The sequence below is a fragment of the Pinus tabuliformis genome, chromosome Q (assembly GCF_031772625.1).
Source record: "Pinus tabuliformis cultivar Carrire ecotype Pingquan chromosome Q, CPIR1, whole genome shotgun sequence".
In the NCBI taxonomy this organism is placed as follows: Eukaryota; Viridiplantae; Streptophyta; class Pinopsida; order Pinales; family Pinaceae; genus Pinus; species Pinus tabuliformis.
The window spans coordinates 311999069-312020635 of NC_142296.1; the positions used below are offsets into that span (position 1 = coordinate 311999069).

At 36.9% G+C, this 21567-nt stretch overlaps 1 protein-coding gene across 1 annotated transcript; it reads left to right on the forward strand.

The window, feature by feature from the left end:
- The first annotated feature begins 1901 nt into the window (after positions 1 to 1901).
- LOC149219456 (uncharacterized) lies at positions 1902 to 19939 on the forward strand. The gene is made up of 7 exons (XM_089384371.1): positions 1902 to 4346; positions 5154 to 5244; positions 5530 to 5687; positions 5817 to 5868; positions 16614 to 16696; positions 16797 to 16893; positions 17926 to 19939. The coding sequence occupies exons 1-7, from the start codon at positions 3030 to 3032 to the stop codon at positions 18693 to 18695; spliced, it is 2568 nt and encodes an 855-aa protein (XP_089240497.1). The 5' UTR covers positions 1902 to 3029; the 3' UTR covers positions 18696 to 19939.
- Positions 19940 to 21567: the final 1628 nt, after the last annotated feature.

Genomic DNA, 21567 nt, shown 5'->3' on the forward strand with positions numbered 1-21567 from the left:
TGACATCAAACACCTAAACAACCAAAAGGATGAAAGTTGTCACAATAGCAACCAAAAGATGAAAGTGGTCACAATAACAATCCAAGGATGAAAGTGGTCACAATGGGGAGGAAGATGCAGACAAGTAACCCCATATAATTATCACGATGAATAATCTAATAACACCATGTAATTATTGAGATGAATTAGCTAAATAACAAGAGAATGAAAGTGTTCATGGTGGGGAAGATGATGTAGATATGTACCTCAATTTTTTTAATTAACAAGAAATTAGGTAATGTTAGAGACCTTATGAAATGATAGTTTTTGTTCATTTATGAATTGTAATCTTTCATTTTTATTATTAAGCTCAAAGATTGTTAAAGGGATGATTCTATTACAATAATGTTGGTAGCTAATGTTGTATTCAATTATGATAGATATATGTTATTAAAAAATCTATGACACTAAAGGGCCATAAATGATAAGAAATTTACATTTTATGTATCATTTTCCAAGACAATAAAGCACAAAATTATGATAACTAGAGCTAGTGGCATGATATTAGGATCAAAATCAAGAAATTAGTCTACTCCACTGAGTTTGACCCTCTTTTTTATACATTAATCGCTGGTTGCCCCTTTGACTCAACTCCAAGTTTTGACATAACCTCTTCTAGGGGAAGTGTTGCTTAGCTTTTACCTCCCCATTCCTAAGTTTTGACATAACCTCTTCTGCTACAACTCGTTAGCTTGTTCCCATATTTCTACTTCACATCTCAACTAGTGGAAGTTGGTCATTATTTGTGTTGTTACATGTTTTTCACACCACCTAATGTTAAGCTCTAAGTAGTATTGTAGTTTGCTATGGCCATGTATGTTGGAGTTGTTTTCATTTATGTTTTTTTCTCCAATTTCCTTTCATTCAAAATTCTTGTATGTGACTTTTCAACAATTTTTAAATTTTTGTGCATCTTTCTTTCTCTATATCCTCTTATTCCGATTATTTAGTATATTTTCAATTCCAAATTTTCTGTCTTATTTTGACTTATATTAACAGCAAATTTTTGTATATAACTTTTCAACAATTTTTAAATTTTTGGATATCTTTCTTTCTCTAAATCTTATTTTTAAAATTATTTTTATACTTTCCATTCCAATTTTTCTTTCTTATTTTTAATTCATATTAACTAATTTTGATTAAACTATTTATATATTTTAATTTTTCTTAATACAAAATTTACATATAATTCTATTATATATATATATTTTCCAAATATTATACTCCCAAAACTTTCCATACTTATTTAATTTGGTTCTATATATAATATCTTAAAATATTTAACCTTCCTCCTACCTCAATGCCCATGAAAAATTTAAACCGAAAAATTTAAACCTTTGTGTACTTGAGCATACGCAAGGGTTTCGTTGGAAAGTGCGAGTGTTGGTAGTGTTAATATGTACAGATAATATACATTCCATTGAAGCAGGGAGGACCATATATAACTAAATACGCAAACAAAGGATGAATGGTCTATTCCATCGTCATGTCTATTTATCGTCAGTTGACGTCAAAGAGAAACACGGCGAGCGGCCCTGAAAAAAGTAAATGGATCACCACCCTCAGCCTCTTTCCCAGTCGTCAACCCTTTGCTCTGGATTAAATAAAAATAGGTAAGGAAACCAACAAACACAGCCTCCTCTGACTTGTTTCCATTCAATGCAATTAAACCGGGGCGGCGGAAGGCAGCTGTCGGTGTGCGGCGGAGCTCTGCGCCCCTGTACAGTTCACAATTACCGGCGGCCAGGCGGTCGCCCAGATTATCCGACGTGAACAGTGACCAGCCCCCGGATAAAATTTAACCCCGATCCATCTTTACCAATAATTACAATTATATTGACCTCGTCGAGCGGTAAAGCGGAATTTATTACGGTGCCACATGCACGCGTTTCACCCATGATGCGGAGCAACAAAGGGATAAGTTTCTAAATTTCAACCGAGTGAGTAAATGCGATGGACGAGCAGAGCGAAGGCCGAGGAATAGATGAAGATCAGCGGTGGGATATTATCGGGGAGAACCATTGGATCGATCGAGGTAACCGAGAATTGGAGGGACGTGGGATTCCGGCCTTGAATTGAAGTTTTTCTGCTTGGAGGTATTTACAGACCAAATCTTGATCTTTGGGCCCGTTCGTGCTTCGCTCGTGTGTGTTATTTTGCCCAAATCTCGAGGTTCATTCTGAGCTTTTATGTAAAATCAAGATTGCTGGTCTTTTGGTGGTGTGTTTTGCGATTTTCTGCATGGTCGATGAAGATCGACCGGGTGGGAGATCGGTCAGAATTTTGGCCGTTTAAGAAATTTATGAGATTATTTCGCTAATTTGAACATGTTCGAGCATCCGATGATGAAGATAAAGTATTTAAGCTTAAAGCTGCGACGATTGAAGCTTTTAATTGCGGCATTGAGGTCGAATTTGTTTGTGGCCCAAAAAATTGGAGCAGCGGGGGTTGAAGATGGGAAATAACGGCTACGAGTTTGCCGCTATGCGGTTCGGAGATCGAATTTGCATCGGCCTAAAGATCAAAGCTTGGGGTCCCGAGGTTGGATTTCAGGTGAGAAAATGAGTTACGACTACTATAAAGAGTTGGTGTTTCGGTGGCCTGAGGTCATTTTCATCTTCGGGTTTTTCCCCTGAAGAGGTCTCGGTCAAACTCGGGCTTTGAAAGAAGCGTTTTATGGGAACTTTGTGCCTCGTTTCGTTGACGAATTTGTGCCCCTTTTCTTTGACGAATTTGGTGAAGAGCTCTGAAGAAGAAGATGTCTTTGCTCTGCTGAGAGGTTTTCGGAACCAGGGTTCTGCTAAAATCGGTCCGCGTAACTATTTTGTTGGGTTGTTACCGTGTAGAGTCTGATTTGGTATCGTCTATGGATTCTTTCAGAATTGAAAATAAGGAAAGTTAGGGGTTTCTAAGCCTATTTTGTCCTTGATGCCTTTAGGAAAAAGTATCGATGATTTAGCTGAATTTCTGAGTAATCTCAGAAAATAGTAATGGATTGCTCGGGCGACGAGGAGGACGAGCAGTTTTTTGAGAGTCTGGAGGAAATGTTATCACCTTCAGATTCAGGATCAGAGGCTGCAGATAATGAGACGGGGTGCAGAAATGCCGATGCGAGGTCTAAGTACGAGATTTGGAAAAGAGCGCCCAGTAGTATTCAAGAAAGGCGGCAGCGGTTTCTTGTGCGGATGGGTTTGGCTAATCCCAGCGAGCTTGGGAATCAGGTGAATTCCACATCTGCTGAATCAACTTGTTCTACGGAAACTGCAAACATTCCAAATGGAATTGAAAGGCTCAGAGAGAATAGCGGGGCCGTATTAAGAACTGCAGGATCGAGTGGCAGGAAGACGCACTGTAAAAATGTTGTTAATATCGGTTTGAGAGAGGGTTCGGTCAGGTCTAGTAGCTCAAGCAATGGTACCCCAGATGTGGGCGAGGATAATGGAGAATTCGGGGGCACCATTTTCTCCCGTTCAGATGGCACTTGGGAATGCATGTGCAAAATTAAGAACTTAGACAGTGGCAAGGAGTTTGTTGTAGACGAGTTGGGGCAAGATGGTCTATGGAACAAGCTTAGAGAAGTTGGAACAGATAGACAGCTAACTATGGATGAGTTTGAAAGGTCGCTGGGGCTCTCTCCTCTTGTGCAAGAACTCATGCGCAGGGAAAGTGGGGTGGCCCAAGCAGATTGTAACGGAGTACATCATCATGATGCAGAGATTTCAAGCAGCAAAAGGAGAAGCTGGCTGAAAGCCCTAAAATCTGCTGCCTATTCAATGAGGCGGCCTAAAGAGGATCAAAGTAACTATGATTCTGAGAGAAGTAGGCGAAGATCTGGTTCCTTTGATGTCCCTTGGGGGAAGCCTCAGTGGACTAAAGTGCGCCACTATAGGAAACGTTATAAGGAGTTTACAGCTCTTTACATGGGTCAAGAGATTGAAGCCCACGAGGGCTCTATTTGGACGATGAAGTTCAGTTTGGATGGGCGTTATCTAGCCAGTGCCGGTCAGGATTGTGTCATTCATGTACGAGAAGTGATTGAATCAATGAGAACGTTTGGGGCTGATACACCAGATTTATATGCTTCTAGTGCTTACTTTTCCATGAATGGTTTGCAAGAGCTAGTCCCCTTAAGTATTGAAGACCATGCAAACAAAATGAAAAGAGGGAAGATCATAGGCAGCAAAAAGAGTTCAAACTCAGACTGTATAGTTTTACCTAATAAGGTTTTCCAGCTTTCAGAAGAGCCAGTGTGTTCTTTTCATGGTCACCTTCTTGATGTATTTGATCTTTCATGGTCCCCATCACAGGTCAGTTGGATTCGGACTGGATATCAGCGTCGACTACGAGTTTATATATCCATTTTATTGAACACGATATAATGGATGGAAGAGCTGTTTGTTCCTATTTCGTGTCTTTTCCTAATTTCTTCGTTTGATTCATATGGATTGCTGTTTTCTTGAAAGATAATTCCTGTAACAAAATCTTGCTGTCTAACAAAGGATTTTCAACATGAAAGGACACTTGTAATGCCATACATTTGATACTTTAGCTCTTAAAGGATTTTCCGTGGCTGCCGTATTTCAGGACAACCTTCTGATAGGACTAATTTGCTTCTGGGAGGAATTTTATGATCCCAATATTGAAACTTTTGGCTACGGGTGGGACATGTCAAATTGATGTATAGCATGCCTAGATTTTTATAGGCAGTCTTATGGTTCATAAGGCATACTCTAGTGGTCTTGTTTTGTGATGTATACAGATTTTCGTTTTGTTTGAAGTAGCTGTAAAGCCTTTTTGCACATATTTTTGGAACCATGAAAATTAAAATTTGTCATTCTAGTGAGCAGAAATTATTGAAATGTTGTGGCTTAAGGGTTCTGTTAATAATGTGTATTCCGTCCAAATCCCGTTACTTGCCCTTCTTCCAGTAGGTGTGTCTTGGCTCATAATATGAATGCCCGTCCTTATATGTAATGGACGTATAATCTGTTTGGGTTGAGAATTTATGAAGTGAACGAATGCTAGGATAGGGAGCATTTTAGTTTACTTGGTGTGTGTTGCTGATTGCTTTAGAGAGATTTCTGCTTAACATTTTATTTTGGATTGTCTGGCAGTATTTGCTTTCGTCTTCAATGGATAAAACAGTTCGACTATGGAAACTGGGACATGAAGGTTGTCTAAAGGTGTTCTCTCATAATGATATTGGTAAGATCAAAGATTTTGAACCCAAATTTATACACTTTCCTTGCTACTTCCTTTTTTGCAACAGATATGCCCCCTCCTCCAGTGACCAATATGTTGAGTTCTTTGTCTTTTAAACGATCAGAATATTGAAAATATGGGGTTATTTACAGTTGTGTCTCTGTGGCTATTTGCAGTTCTAGCGATATTTTTGAAATTTTTTTCTGTTGAAAACTAGTCTCTTGCTGATGCTTGCTGTTCATTATTCATTTTCCTAATTATTATATATGGTTTTCACATGGGAGGCAGTGACCTGTATACAGTTCAATCCTGTTGATGAGAGATACTTCATAAGTGGCTCATTGGATGGAAAAGCCCGAATTTGGAGTATTCCAGACCGTCAGGTTGTTGACTGGAGTGATCTGCGCGAAATGGTCACTGCAGTATGTTACACTCCCGATGGACAGGTCCGGTGCTTTTTTTCTCTTTCTTATTATATTTCCTAGTATATCATGTGGACCAAATGATTGTGGTTAAGATTAGAATGGTAATAAGTGATCCTGAACTTTTTACTCCAAACTCTACTGGTAAAGCAGGGAGGACTAGTTGGATCTATCAAGGGAAGTTGCCGCTTCTATAATACATCAGGTATGCTTCTTTGGAAACATGGGTAATTTTCAAAGAAGTTGGGAAATGGTTATTTTTGAATTGAATGAGCTGGGTGGGGCATTAAAGGGCTTTGTGTTTAATGTTGTGATTCATAATTATCCATTCTTCTTCCTACTACAGCACCCAACTTATGTTACAATAAATGGATGTCTAATTGGCTATAACACCTTACAGGATCTTTTCTAATTTAGTAGATTGTAACTAATGGATGTAATGCATTTATAATTTATGCCATTCTGCTACAGAAGGGTAATATCTCACCTGCACCCATCTCCCATAGTGGCATATGCATAAACATCCACAACAGTTCATTACCTTTAGAAAAAGTTATAACCATTCATTTCTAATCAATTAATATTGGTATTATTTTTCTTCTCTAATCAAACAGCATAGTTATGCGTCTTTTTGATGACTTTGTGACGAGGTTGGCATGAGAATCACACATTCTCCCTTTGTACCATGCCAGAAATTTGAGACTTGAAAAGTTGTTATTAGTGATAGTCGACAACCATGTAAAACTAGTTTAAGGAAATGACTTTTAATATTAAAAGGATTAGGTGGTTTGGAAGCTGGCAGGTGGGGAATGGTGAGACAAGTTTCCCAATATGATTGGAACATAATGATTCATACGAAGGTGAAACAAACACAGACAATATCTCAACTTCTCTTGAGCTGAGATACTCACTATTGACTAAGTTACAAGAAATAGGATGAGTTTATTAAACTTTATGACATGAACCTTATAATATCTAAATATTATAGTCTGTTGAACTTAAAGCTGAATTTTATTACCAAAATTTTATGTGTCGAACTTTTCTTGGACTTGAACTCAAACTTGAACCAGGTGATTTAGGCATCATATGATGTTCATAGGCGTGTACATGATATTTCATGTGTTGGGGCATGAAAGCCCCACATGCTTGAACAATTTTTAGTTTTTTTTGTAATGGGATTAGTACAGAAGGGAACTTCTTTGGCAGAGAATGCGAGGAAGATGTGGCTTTTTGAGGACCTTCCATTTAGATGGCTTGTAGGAAAAAAGAGAGAAAAAAAGAAGCATTTGCTTAAGAGCTAAGATGTCTCAATGATTGACATTCATGGTTCATTGCTATCACTGTCAGTATTTAGTAGATCAGGTCAATTATCAGTGAGAGTCTTGGTATATCGTGTTGTAAGTTCTATTTGTATTTTTCAAAAGTTTAAAACAATTGTAATGGGTAGAATTATGTTGACATGTTAGTACGGTAGATGAAATTTTTTAATGTAATAAGATAAGATAATGGGTTACATTATTAATGTTCTGAAATGGCCAAAAGGGGGTAGGTTAATGGTACTATGAAGTGCAATTATTGATGATAAATGGTGGGAGTGCAAAGGGCTACTCCAAAAAGCTAAAAATTAAAAGATGCAAGTGGCAAGGTAATAAAACAAAGGAAAGAGTTAATGTATATCATTAGGAAGAGATGAAAAAAACAAAGATTACAGAAGAAGTATATATTGCCACATTAATCACTCAGTAAGCATGGACATACGACTTGATGATGTTACCAGGGAAGTGATCAAGGTTGATAGGGGCTTGGTTGGGTGATGTTGGGAGCAGCTTGGAAACAAAGCTAAAAATTAAAAGATGCAAGTGACAAGGTAATAAAACAAAGGAAAGAGTTACTGTATCATTAGTAAGAGATGAAAAAGACAGAGATTGCAGAAGAAGTATATATTGCCACATTAATCACTAAGTAGGCATGGACATACGACTTGATGATGTTGCCAGGGAAGTGCTCAAGGTCGATAGGGGCTTGGTTGGGTGATGTCGGGAGCAGCTCAGAAACAACATGTAGAAACTTATATAACATTTAAGGAGGATGTAAAGAATCTAGTAATATGAGTTTTGGTGCTTGGATTAGACATTCGAGTGGGCCTACTACATGAATGGATATTTCTCAATGTCCTCGTATAGATGGGTTGTTTGGCCCTTGAGCAAGAGTCTGTACACAATTGCAATGAATTTGCACAGCCCAATTCTAGGGATCCGCATGGTGCTTAGCACTTTCAAGTGCTAAAAAGAAGACATAGTCAACCCCATAGGCTAGATATGGATGTTTCTTGCAACATTATCCCTCGGTCAATTACCACTATTTTGATCAAAATAGCAAGAGGAGAGGGATGCTCCAGAGTCACGAAATAGAAAGTGATAACTCCCACATATTTTGTAATAGATAGAGCACTTGAAAATGAAATGCTTTGTAAACTTCAACTCTTGCAGATGGCGGAGCAAACATATCCCTCTTGTGGAATACATTTATACAATGGCTAGGCTCAACCTGATGCTAATGAGAACAAATTTTGAACTTGTTGAGCGGGAACTTGAGGCCATGTGGTCAATGGTGTTAGGTGGACTAGGGCTGGACAATAGTGTTGTCTCTCAATAGTAGAAAGCTTGCCAAGTAGAAGGCCATCTTAGGGCCAATCCTAGGGATGTGAGATCCATGTGACCTTTATGTATTGTTAATAGATATCTTTGTTATAACTTTGTTGATTTTTGTTTTGAATGAAAGGTGATTAGGTTTGACAAATAATAGTGGAAAGGGGGCAGTGTCATGACACATGCAAATGCACTGGATAAGTGAGGAGGCTTCAGAGAACCAACATCATTTTTGTGCTAGGGGGTTATTAGTTGAAATCTTGATTTAGGAGCAATTTGCAAAGGTCTAACTAGGGGTATTTCTTGTGTCTTGCAGCTGAATTTACCATGGTTTGTATCTTGTGAACAAAGAAGATAAATTTGAAGATGCTCTCCCACCAGAGGGTATTGGCACTAAACATAACCTGCTAAGGCCCTATGGGACCCTTTGCTTGTAGCATTTCATATGCAATAATATGAGGGGCTATACTTGCTTTATACGAGCTTATTCAGCAGGTAGCAACCCAGGATCCTATATCTTAGCTCCTAAGAGAACAATCAACTTGAGGGATCATGTTGAAGAGATGTGTCTTAACAAAAAATCCCTCAAAATGCACATGGAGATCCATACTGCTTGCTAAGTTAGGGTTGGGCAACAGTTTGTGTTGCACAAGTTTTCAGAATGGGGGGTGAGTGGCGAAGGCAGGGAAGTTTTGCACTCTTAAAGAGGTTTGCACCTCAAGAGATTTGATCCCCTTAGCCACATATTTCTTACCTTTTTGAAGGTCTGATAACAAACTATGGTCTCAGTGTATGTTAATCATCATCATCATCATCATCATTATTATCATCATCATATAAATTTATAATATAATTTAAAAATATATAAATTATTCACAAAAAACAAGAACGATGAAATGGAACTAGTTTACTACATAACTATCAATTTTTAGAATTAAGCAAGTTCCAAACCAATTACAAAATCAAAATATCATAATCCAAAAAACACAACTCAAAATTACAAAATATTAAAATATCATAATCCAAAACACAACTTACAAAATTACAACACGATAGTTTGGTGTTCTGATAATTTGGAAAAAGTACAAGGAAGAAAATATGCAAACCCACAGTGCAAACTTCAGTACTTTGGAAACCACTGACTTATCCAACAAAATCTGTAATAAACAAGCAACACTTGGAAATTTGTCCCTTCAAACACCAAACTGTTTGCTGTGTTTAGGTTGTTGACCTACAATCACACTGGTAAACATCTTGCTAGTTGATTCCCCAAGCAAAATCGTCTACTCCGGCAACAAATGTTGGTTCAAATACACATAGTGTGAGATGGCTTAAATGGATGGTGGCTTTGAGAGTGGTACATGGTTTGTGCAAAAATGAAATGAAAATTTGACAAAAAATTCAAGGTTGGTCATGTTTTATCTTAGGTTTTAAATTTTGGGATGATTAGGGCATGCATTAAAAGATCTTATTTTATATTTTATTTTTTCCTATTTTAAACATCACCATAAAGGGTTTAGCATGGGGACTGGCTTAGAGTACCGTACCAAAGTGAGGTATGTGGGAATGGTTATAAAAAAATTGTTGAATTTGGCAAGGAAGGAGGTGGGTACAATGGGATTGTTTCTCAAGTCCTTGATGGAGTTCCTACTACTTTTGAGATGTCTCAAGGAGTGACCCCAACAAATTGAGGTATGTGGGAATGGTTCCCCAAAAATTGTTGAATTTGGCAAGGAAGGTGGGTACAATCGGATTGTTTTGTAAGTCCTTAATAGAGTTCCTACTACTTTTGGGATGTTTTGAGCAGTGTCCCAACAAATTGAGGTCTGTGGGAATGGTTCCCAAAAAATTGTTGAATTTGGCAAGGAAGGAGGTGGGTACAATGGGTTTGTTTCTTAAGTCCTTAATGGAGTTCCTACTACTTTTGAGATGTTTCAAGGAGTGCCAAAGTCCTTGAAATGTTGGACATGTTGGTTTTAATGGTAGGAATAATTCTTGTACAACATAAGCAGCAGGTTCAAATTGAGTCTGATTGTGACAACAGTGGATTGGACCCTCAAATAAGTATATGCTATGGTGATCTCTTAGAGTAGCCTGGCAAATTGAGGTATGTGGGAATGGTTCCCAAAAATTTGTTGAATTTGGCAAGGAAGAAGGTGAGTACAATGATTGTTTCTAAAGTCCTTGATGGAGTTCCTACTATTTTTGATATGTTTTGAGGAGTGCACCTAATAAATTGAGGTATTTGGGAATGGTTGCAAAAAATTAACTGAATTTGGCAAGGAAGGAAGGATGCGGGTACAGTGGGATTGTTTCTTAAGTCCTTGATGGAGTTCCTACTATGAGATGTTTTGAGGGCTGCCAAGTTCCTGAAATGTTGGACATGTTGGTTTTAAGGGCAGGAATAGTCCTTGTACAACATAAGCAACAGGGTACAAATTGAATCTCACTGTGACAACAGTGAATTGGACCCTTAAATAATTATTGGCTATGGTGATTTCTATCTCACTCCTTTTGTAGAAGTGGAAATTTGACAGAGTATTCATGGACACATAGTAAATCATGACTTTAGTCTTGCTGATGGCTAGGGCATCAAGTTGATCCTATAGCCCTTAGGAGGGGAGGCCAACAGGTGTACATCATCTGTGAGCAATAGAAGAGTAGTTGGCACAAAATGTAAAAATACAACTGTCATCTGCATGTGTGCGCTCTTTGAGGTGTGCCTTTAGCTTATGAACAGAAATACCAAACAAGGTTGGCAAGAGGGAACACCCTTATTTAATTAACTATTATAGTGCTCCTAGTGAATAGAAAAGGTTTGTGATGTGAGATGCTGGCCGAAGAACAAACTCATTACCCTCATGATAGTCGTGATGAGAGACTTGATGCTAATGTCACAAAGCCTTGAAACAAGAACCACTTGGGAAAGAGGCAGAATCCATTTGAAAATCCACAAAGCAGCAAAAGACTTCAGCTGACCAATGTGTGGCCTCCTCATTGTTGACATGTATGTAGAGGTAATTTTGTTATTACAATCCAGGTTTGACTTTATGTAGAGTTAGTGGGGTATAGATTCCTTCAAAGCAAGTTGTAACAAATATCAATGCCAAATTTCTTCAGAGCATTGGAATCTTATCATATACATATTTAATTCTCAAGGCCATAACTAGTAGTTTCCACTGCATATAGTGTGACTGCCATAGGAGTGATTCCATAAAATGAGGTTGCATGCTTGTGTGAGTGGCTTATGATAAACTTTGGAAGTGTTCTCTCTTGTTTCTGTTGTTGATTTTATCTTCTTTTATGGTTGATTTCAAAGTAGCGAATGATCTTTATAGATTGAGCCTGAAAAGTTAAAGACAGACAAGGATAAGAGAGTACAGAACAGAAAAGATGATATCAATTTTTTGAATCCTGAACAAGGCTCAATCAAATGAGTATTTTATGGGGTTCAAATGCAATTAATTTATAAATATGAGGGATCAGTAATCACAATTACAATTCCAATGGTTGTAGAACACAAAAATAAATTGGAACCAGGTGTTTTCTCTTAAGAAACTGTTTGTGGTCCATTAATGAAACAAAAACGACTTGGAAAAGAGGCAGAAGCCATTTGAAAATCCACAAAGCATCAAAAGACTTTGGCTGACCACTGTGTGGCCTCCTTGTTGTTGGCATGTATGTAGTGGTAATTTTGTTATTAGAAGCATCCAAGTTTGACTTTATGTAGAGTTAGTGGGGTATAGATTCCTTCAAAGCAAGTTGCAACAAATATCAATGTCAAATTTCTTCTGAGCATTGGATTCTTATCATATATGTATTTAATTCCCAAGGCCATAACTAGTAGTTTCCGCTGCATTTAGTGACTGCCATAGGAGTGATTCCATAAATGAGGCTGCATGCTTGTGTGAGTGGTTTATGATATAAATAATTTTGGAAGTGTTCTCTCTTGTTTCTGTTGTTGATTTTAAAGTAGCGAATGATCTTTATGGATCAAGTATGAAAAGTTAAAGGTAGACAAGGATAAGAGTACAGAACAGAAAAGGCGATATCAATTTTTTCAACCCTGAACAAGGCTCAATCAAATGAGCATTTTGTGGTGTTCAAATGCAAATAATTTATAATGAAGGATCAGTAATCACGATTATAATTCCAATGGTTGTTGAACACAAAAAATAAATTGGAACCAGGTGTTTTCTCTTAAGAAAATGTTTGTGGTCCAACAATTTTTTTCCCTTAAGCAGATGTTATGAACTAATAACTGAACTTTGAAGGTGATCACTGCTGCAAGCTTCCATGTGTATCACATAGTTTACCGACAGGTCAGGAATTATAAATTACTATTAATCATAATTACCATTTTGGGATAGTATCTTTCACACGATGCCCTTGGTGGGATAACTTCTTTTAATGTTTTCTTCTGTACAGGTAGGGCTGACCCTTTCTTTAAGAAACAGAAAAGTGGACTATTGGGTTGTAGCCTGTCACTGTTTTCCTGCTCTTAGAGTATGCACATTTATATAGCTGTTATCATTACCAATATTGCTTAAAAAATAGAGCCAATGTGGATGGCTAATATTTTAAGAATAGTGATCTATTTTAATTTGTTCCTGCTTTTCTGTGCACCTGCAGAAGTCATCTTTGAAGTTTACAGTTTGAGAAAAGATATACAATTTTCAAATTGAGATATATCATATTGTAAATAACACTTGCAACTTGCAACCATTTCACCTCCATGCTTCACTGCAGTAGTATGACTGCTTTATGTGAATACCAGGTGTCTAAAATGAGTAGGCCAAAAGGTAGTGGATGTGTTTTCTATTACTTAGCTAGTGCCAGGAAAGGGTAAGACTGTTAGAGAGATCACATGGTGATTTTAATTTTTTGCAACTAAAACATGGGATACAAATGACAAAAATATAAATCCATACCTGTAAAAGCAGAGAATATGTCAAGGCATATGATTTTTCTCCTTCTGTGGCTCACAGCACATCCACATGCATTTTGCAGTTAAATAATTTGTGTGTGCACATGTGTGTTTAGTTTCTTTGGAGATTATGATATTGCCTAAGCTGGAGTATCTACAGACATTAAACATTTTACTTATACTTCTTGCAATATGTACAGATGGATACAAGGCCCACATAACGGGTCTAGTATATATATATATATATATAGGTGAGGCCATCATCAGAAATTTGCTATCCTGTTTACGCCATATCTAATAGGGGCTATAGCTCTCTTGTGCTAATAAAATAACACTTCTGTGCATTTATAGGTGGTTAAGGTATTTATTGAATTTCAGCTTTACCTTTACTTTAAGAGACCTCTTGGTGGCAAGCTCTTAATGTTCAGATTGTTCAAGTTATTTTTTGTACTTTATAAACGCCTGGGTTGCATTTTCCCGAATATTTGCTTTAAAAGACATGGGATTGATACCCAACTTAAATTATGTTATTTTCTGGTGGTCGATTTGTCATTGCTCAACTCTAAAAAAGTTAGCGGTGCAGAAGGATAGACGGGTAGCAATGCAAAGCAGTCAGAGATGCACAAGGCTCAAACACATTAACACAGAAGTATATATCTAAACTTCATGATGTAATTGTATCCCTAAGCTGGAATGGGATGATGGAAGTGGGATTGTCTTTCAATGGTTACATAACAAAGGAAATTAACTAGAACTAGACGTTCTTACTTCCAAATTTGCATCTAGGCCTCTTCATTTGCAGGCTTCGTAAGTTCATAACCAATACAACATGTCAACTACTGCAAGCTTCTGTTTGTAACAATTATGAAATAAGGCAGGTGTCAGGACCTGGTCTGAATTGTATGCATGGGCTATCCTGCAAACCAATCACCTCAAGGAATTTCTTCCATTAATAATGCACGTTGCCTGAGACGTATGTGTAGAGTTCAGTAGATCTCATGGCAAATGCATAGCTTCCTGTATTTCACAAAAGTTGTCAATATGTTTTTGCAATACGAGTGGAACTTCTGAGCATATATTGAAGATTTTTTGTGGTAGATGAGAGGAAATGGAATGATGAAAATTCATTTTTTGGTAGGTAAATAAAATTTTATTAAAAAAATAAAATAATGTATGACAACATTGTATGCCAAGCATACATTTTTGTTGATTGGATACAGTGTCTGATCTTGGTGTGGCCAAAATGTTGAATAAATCAACCTGGTCGGTACACTATTGATCTTACACATTTGTACTCCAGTACTTAGGATTGATTTTGAGCATATAAATCCCTGCTCTACTCAGGATAAAGCTCCTGATAATGGGTACTAAACTGCTCTTAACTTCTGACTAGTAAAGGGAATTCCTTGCTTGTTTAATCGGAAGACTCGATTCAGAACTCAAGAAATAAAAACTATTAAAAAATTAAAAAAAGTACACTAAATTTTGAAAACTGGTCAGATTTAGGCTGAGCCAGATAAGAATGGTTATAATTATTCAGCCTATTCGATGTTTAACATCTAACGCTCCTTAGAGATCATTGTTCTCTAGGATTTATAGGCCATGAGCATAGATACTACTCAAATGTTTTACGAGAAGCCCTTGTTCTGTTCATTTTGCTTCTTGCATATACACATGGGAATTTTTGTTGTCCGATTAACAATATTTTCGTTAGGAATCCAGCATCATGATCAAACACGTGATACAATTTTATATGGGCTGGTTGATTGGTATTTTGACTTAACTGGATGCTTGGGATGGGAGTTCCACCTTCAGCTTTTAATGTTAAAAATGAAGTTGATGAAAGTAAAATACAATTTATATTGACTTTAAGAATTACAATTAAAACCATACTGGGCCTAGAGTTTTGTTTGTTTGTTTGTTTACTGTTTTTCCTTTTTCCTTTCTGGACTCCACAGGCAATTGCCCATGTTATTAGTGTAGTTTGTAGTTTGTGGTGTGTAATGCAGAATGTGCATCTCTACAAACAGTTTTAGAGTGCTGAATATAAACACAAAGTACTCAACAGTTATCGTTTTTCAATTTTTCATTAAAATTAGAAAATATTACATGTTGCAGGAAATGCCTAAAAAGGTGGTGTTCCGGTACCGGAGACTGCCCTGAATGCTGAAAAGGCCTTGAAACGGGGCTGAAACACCATTGGCTGTACTCTATGGTGTTTCGTGATTTTGAAACGCCGTACGGTATGGCCGGCGGCATTTCAGCCGCTACAGGTCATGTTTCTGGCAGCAGAAAGGTGGTTTTTTTTTTTTTTTTTTAACCTTTTTTGGCCAGCTTAAGGGGTGAAGAAGGGCGTGAGCCCCTTCTAACACCCAAATGTCCAGATTTAGAGCTCTCTTTCTGCTCTTGATATTTGTGACAGTGGTGTGGTGCGCACTGGAAGTACTAGTAGAGTTGCCTCTTCTATTGAACAACCATCTTGTTCTATCTTTGCTGATGAGGATTAGCTCACTTTTTATTTCAGTTTTAGCACATATAGCCTCGTATATAAAGGCTGATTTTGGAGCTGCCTTGGATGTAAAGCCTCATCTATAAAGGCTAATTTTGGATATTTGCATCATGTAATCATATGTTAGAGTTAATATAAATTTGGATTTACTTCTAAAATGTCATTTATACGTCTCGTTCTTTCTTTTCTTGGAAAGTAATGTGTTATTTAATATTAACTATATATATATATATATATATATATATATATCTATATGACGTTTCGGTGCGTTTTCATTTTCCTGGGGTAGCGTTTCGGGCCGTCCCCATTTCTGAAACTTCTAGACGTTTCAGCGTTTTGTGCAACTTAACATCATGTGCATAATATGTTGCTTAATTGTATACCAGAGCCAGCCCTTGGAACCAGATGCCCTTTTTTCGAATTTTTGGATAAGTTCTGACATGGTAATTTTTTGTGATAGTCAACGAAGTCGATTTAGTATATACATTTATGGAAGCCATTTTTTTTTATCGATTGTTGCTTCTATTTTCCTTCCATGTTTTCTTTTTGGGAACGGTTAATTTACATTTTTTTTAGGAAAATTGAACCTAAGAATAAATGAATCGCCTATTTCCTATCGAGTGATGGTTCTACCTAGTTTTGTAAGGACCAAAATTCTGTGTCTTTTCAAATTCAAGAATTCTTCTGATTTTATATTTTTTTTACCCTGCATGATCGATCCCTTTATAAAGTATACTTCTGCATGGTTGGATGTCAACCTCCATCGTTTATAACTAGAATATTTGGTTCATATTTTAACTTCACATTTTTGAATTTGTATAGCCTTTGGTTGGTTAATAACTGATGGAAACTATCTTGTGGACCAGGTAACAAGCTACAGTTGGAAAATCAACTGAATGTGTGTAGTAAGAGGAAAAAGTCTTCTGGAAAGAAGATTACTGGTTTTCAGGTGAGGATCAGGCAGTGAATGGAAATCACATTGTTGCTTGTTTTACTCGACTCTTTTGGAATTAGTTCTTTGTGAGTAATGTGTGTTTTTGTTCCTTCAGTTTGCACCAGGAGGAGCTTCTCAGAAAGTATTGATAACGTCTGCAGATTCACGAGTTCGAGTTTATGATGGTTCTGAGCTTGTTTGCAAATATAAAGGTAGTAAATAATTTTTTATTTGAAAAAATTGTGTTTCCTTCTATTATATGAATCTTATACGAGGAGGTAGCTGGACACATTCACTTAAAAAAACCAATTGCAATAAAACATAAATTATACAGATTGTTACTATTGATCAACACAAAGCGATGGTTTTGAGTAAAAAACAATTCAATGCCAACTTTATTATTAATTAACAATTCAATTGGGACTACCTAGGTTCTAGCACACAACCAATCCCGGTTATGATATTCTGCATCTGTTGATTTTAGCACAAACAAATCACGTTTATGTGAAGTCGCTTTGACTAGAAGAAAGCCTGATATTGAAATAATGTGAAGTCGCTTTGACTAGAAGAAAGCCTGATATTGAAATAATGTGAAGTCGCTTTGACTAGAAGAAAGCCGCGCCCATACTATCCTTCCTATATTAGCTAAAGTATCTACTTAAACACTGATGTGGGGAATAAAACCATAAACAGTAACATAGTTTCATGACAAACCCTATAGAATTTTTGAGCTTTAAAGGCAGTGAAATTTCAATTTCTTGCAAATATTCTCTCAAGTGAATTAATTTAAGAATAGTTTTGTCACTAAGGAGGAAAAAGTAGTAATTTTTTCTTGATGAAAGGGATAATGCTACTGACAGGATGACACCTTATTAATTTTTCCCAGCTGTACAATGAAGGTATTTCAGACATGTAATAGTGATGGTCCTAGCTTTATGAATACGTACACCACACCCAATTGTAGTCAAGCACATATTATATCTCTTCTATGTTAGTGTTGTGTTTTAACTTCGCCTGAACAATGGAGACATATCATATCCATTATATGAATACAGGAATTCTGTACCAGTCCAGCAATTAGAATTCTATATGATTAAATCTAATGTAATAATTAATTATGTAAGGTAACATTAGTTAAGGTCTTTAATTATGCTTTATGCTGTGAGATTCTAATCCTTCAGAAATATAACCTTTCCTCTCTCCCTGCTCATTGGCCTGAACTTGTACTGGAATTTCTTTTGCAGGTTTTCGGAACACCTGCAGTCAAATTTCTGCCTCATTTGCACCGAATGGGCAACATTTTGTTTGTGCTAGTGAAGATTCACGTGTTTATATTTGGAATCATGAGAGCCCTCGTGGTTCTGGTGCAAGGCATGAAAAGTCCTCTTGGTCACATGAACACTTTCTATCACAGGGTGTTTCAGTTGCAATTCCTTGGTCTGGTATGAAGCTTCAGCCTCGAGTTTGGAATTCACCTGAATTTATGCTTGGTCAGAGGCACAATTTGCTTTCATTGCAGGGAGGTAAGGATGTTGGATATCAGAATGGTCTTCTTTCAAGAGAAGCTGGTGAGGGGCAGGAATCAGAGACTCCTTTGCATTATATTTCTCAAGTATCACATTCATGTGGTTCACAGAATATGGTAGATAGGGATGGCCAAGATGATCTTTCTAGATATTCAGCTTGTATCTCGGATTCACGTCTGTCATCTTTTATGGCTTTCCCTGAATCTCCTGGAAACCCAGATGATCTAAATTCGAAAGTTTTTTTCTCTGATAGCTCGTCTAAAGGCTCAGCAACATGGCCTGAGGAGAAGCTTCCTCCAACAAGAAAACAGAGCCGATCAAATAGTACTTCTTCTCACTATGACACTCTGAAGACTCATCTTGGTAATACCATCCAAGGCCAATCTGGAGCTTCTGCAGCTGTGGCATGGGGATTAGTAATAGTCACTGCTGGTCGTGGGGGAGAGATCAGATCATTTCAGAATTATGGCTTGCCTGTTCGTCTTTGAGAAGTCAAGTATTTATAGTTAAGTGAGAGAGCAAGGAAACTTTACACTTTTAAATTGTCATTTCAGCATAAATACACATTTGTATTGAATGCTTTCCTCATCTCAAATTGTATTTAATCTGCGAGCAGTGTGGGAAGATTGCCATTCTTTCAGAAAATGAAGGTGCATCTTGATGCTTCCAAGCAGTCCTTGCATTTTTTTAGAGTATTGTGGGCTTCCAACAATGTGGAGTTGGATAAAGTTTGACACTCGATCACAATTGTCCAATCTGTTCATTATCATTTTCCTTCGCTACTCAAAAAAGTGTATGGCATCTGCTTGGGCCCTCTTATGCCGTGCTGATCTGCTCTCCATTGAAGTAGAAGAAGTGGGGGACAGATCAATCAATAGCTCGACTGTGCAACGAACCCTCTGCTCCATTCATCCAACCAGCTGAGAATGTGTGGTTATCAGTACCACCGACTATACACTTAAGTTATTCAGTTGATGCAGAGGTGCTCCTGAAGATTGTGTCGTCCCTATTGCAGCATGTTCAGCAAGGGACCGTTAGCCCTTACCTTTCCCAAGTATATAATGTGTATGGCAAGATGACTTGTCCAACAGCCTTGAAGATGTAGTCAAGAGTGCAAGCGATTTGCACTTGTTTAGTTCCCTGAAGCTGGATTTCTTCAGCCAGAGGCACGTTTAACTAAATTTCGTTTAGTTCACCATGGCTATTCGTTGAACTTAATGGGATTTAGTTTAACGTAGCCGGCCCTCTTCCACATTATCATAGAAACGGATGTATATTGGAACAGACCAGGTGCTTTAGGTGATCAAGTGCTGGAAAAAACGAGGATCCCTTGAAATTCTTGAGAGAATTTTTTGTTGTTGTTGAGATGAACAATATTTGCGAGTTATCACAAATGACCATGCTCTTCGTGCCTGAGACTTTTCCCTGTAGTATAGACTTGAGTTGTCCACGTGGTAGTGATGGTTTTGCTTTAACCCAATGCTATGTCCATGTAAACAGATATTTTGGACATTTTTTGATCTTACTAGTACTGCTTAAGAATTTGTAAATGTAACTGCTGCCATGAAGATCGTTAGGGCTTTGACAGCAGCATTGTTGGTTAGCCAATTTAGGATTTTATGATTAAATGCTAGTGTTTTCCAAGTGGTTGTAGCATATCCACTGTTATAACATATTCAGGAGTTAAAAGATGAAATATGAAGGGTCCTACAGACGACCTAAGTTTCAATTCTTTTTTTGGATTCGACATAGGACGGTGGATACAATTGTTATCCTGCAAGCAATGAAATAAATGCGCACGAGTGCCTTTTTGTCATGCAGTTACTGTGCAACCGTCAACGTAATTTGTTATTCCAGACATATGACTGCTTTTCTTTGGAGGTAATGAGCAAACATACCTTTAAGAAAATGCCATAATACAGGACTTTATAATAAGGTGTTCTTTGCAAGTATTCCAATAAAATGGTGATAAGAAAAACATACATCAAGAAATTGCCTTTGTCATTTGGTTTCTTGCCTTTGTCATTTCAAACCAAGGGTGACCTTTTTCAGATAGAATATTTTTCTTTCTTTTTTTCCCTTTAAAAGCGGTCGCATTTCACTAATTATTATTTAAAAAATTGTTCCTTTTTACTAACTATAAATTCATTATGTTGGTGTTATCAGTTTTTAGAGGGCCCTTCTCCGCCAGTTTTTGTTAACTGTTTCTCAACGCTGCAAGATCCTGTGCAGTTCCGTTTTGGACTATAATAGGTATATTCCATAGGAAAAAAACTATGAATTCATTAAACATTCATCTATAATGAAGGCATTTTTACAAAAGAATCAGGCCATAAGCACTAAAATTAAGCATCAACAAACATTAAAAGGGTGCAAAATTGCCAGTTGAGTAAAAATTTATGATCCACTTTGTGAATGAATAATTTTAAAAACTAGAAATTCATTATACTTTCATTATATGTACAATAAAGGCTTTTTTACCAACGATTTAGGACACGAACTAAAATTAAGCATCAACCAACATTAAAAGGGTGCAAAATTGCCACTTCAACAGAAGTTCATGATCCACTTTTATTTCAGGTCTTTATAATAAGGTGTTCTTTGTAAGTATTCCAATAAATTGGTGATAAGAAAAGCATACATCAAGAAATTGCCTTTGTCATTTGGTTTCTTGTCATTTCGAACCAAGGGTGATCTTTTTTAGATGGAATATTTTTCTTTCTTTTTGTTTTCCTTTAAAAACGGTTGCATTTCACTAATTATTATTTAAAAAATGGTTCCTTTTTACTAACTATAAATTCATTATGTTGGTGTTATCAGTATTTTGAGGGCCCTTCTACGCCAGTTTTTGTTAACCGTTTCTCAACGCTGCAAGGGCCTGTGCAGTTCCTTTTTGGACTATAATATGTATATTCCATAGGAAAAAAACTATGAATTTTTTAAACATTCATGTATAATGAAGGCATTTTTACAAAAGAATCAGGCCATGAGCACTAAAATTAAGCATCAACCAACATTAAAAGGGTGCAAAATTGCCAGTTAAGTTCGTTCATGATCCACTTTGTGAATGAATTTTTGAAACTAGAAATTCATTATATGTACAATGAAGATTTTTTTACCAAAGATTTAGGCCACGAACTAAAATTAAGCATCAACCAACATTAAAAGGGTGCAAAATTGCCACTTAAGCAGAAGTTCATGATCCACTTTGTGAATGAATCATTTTGAAAAGTGACTTGATATTCATGAGATATCTCATACATTTTAAACACATTTGAGATAACCAGTTTGAATTTTGAAGTGTCCAAACTGAGATCCATTATACTATCCTATCAAGGATGAATTTATTTATGTTACTTA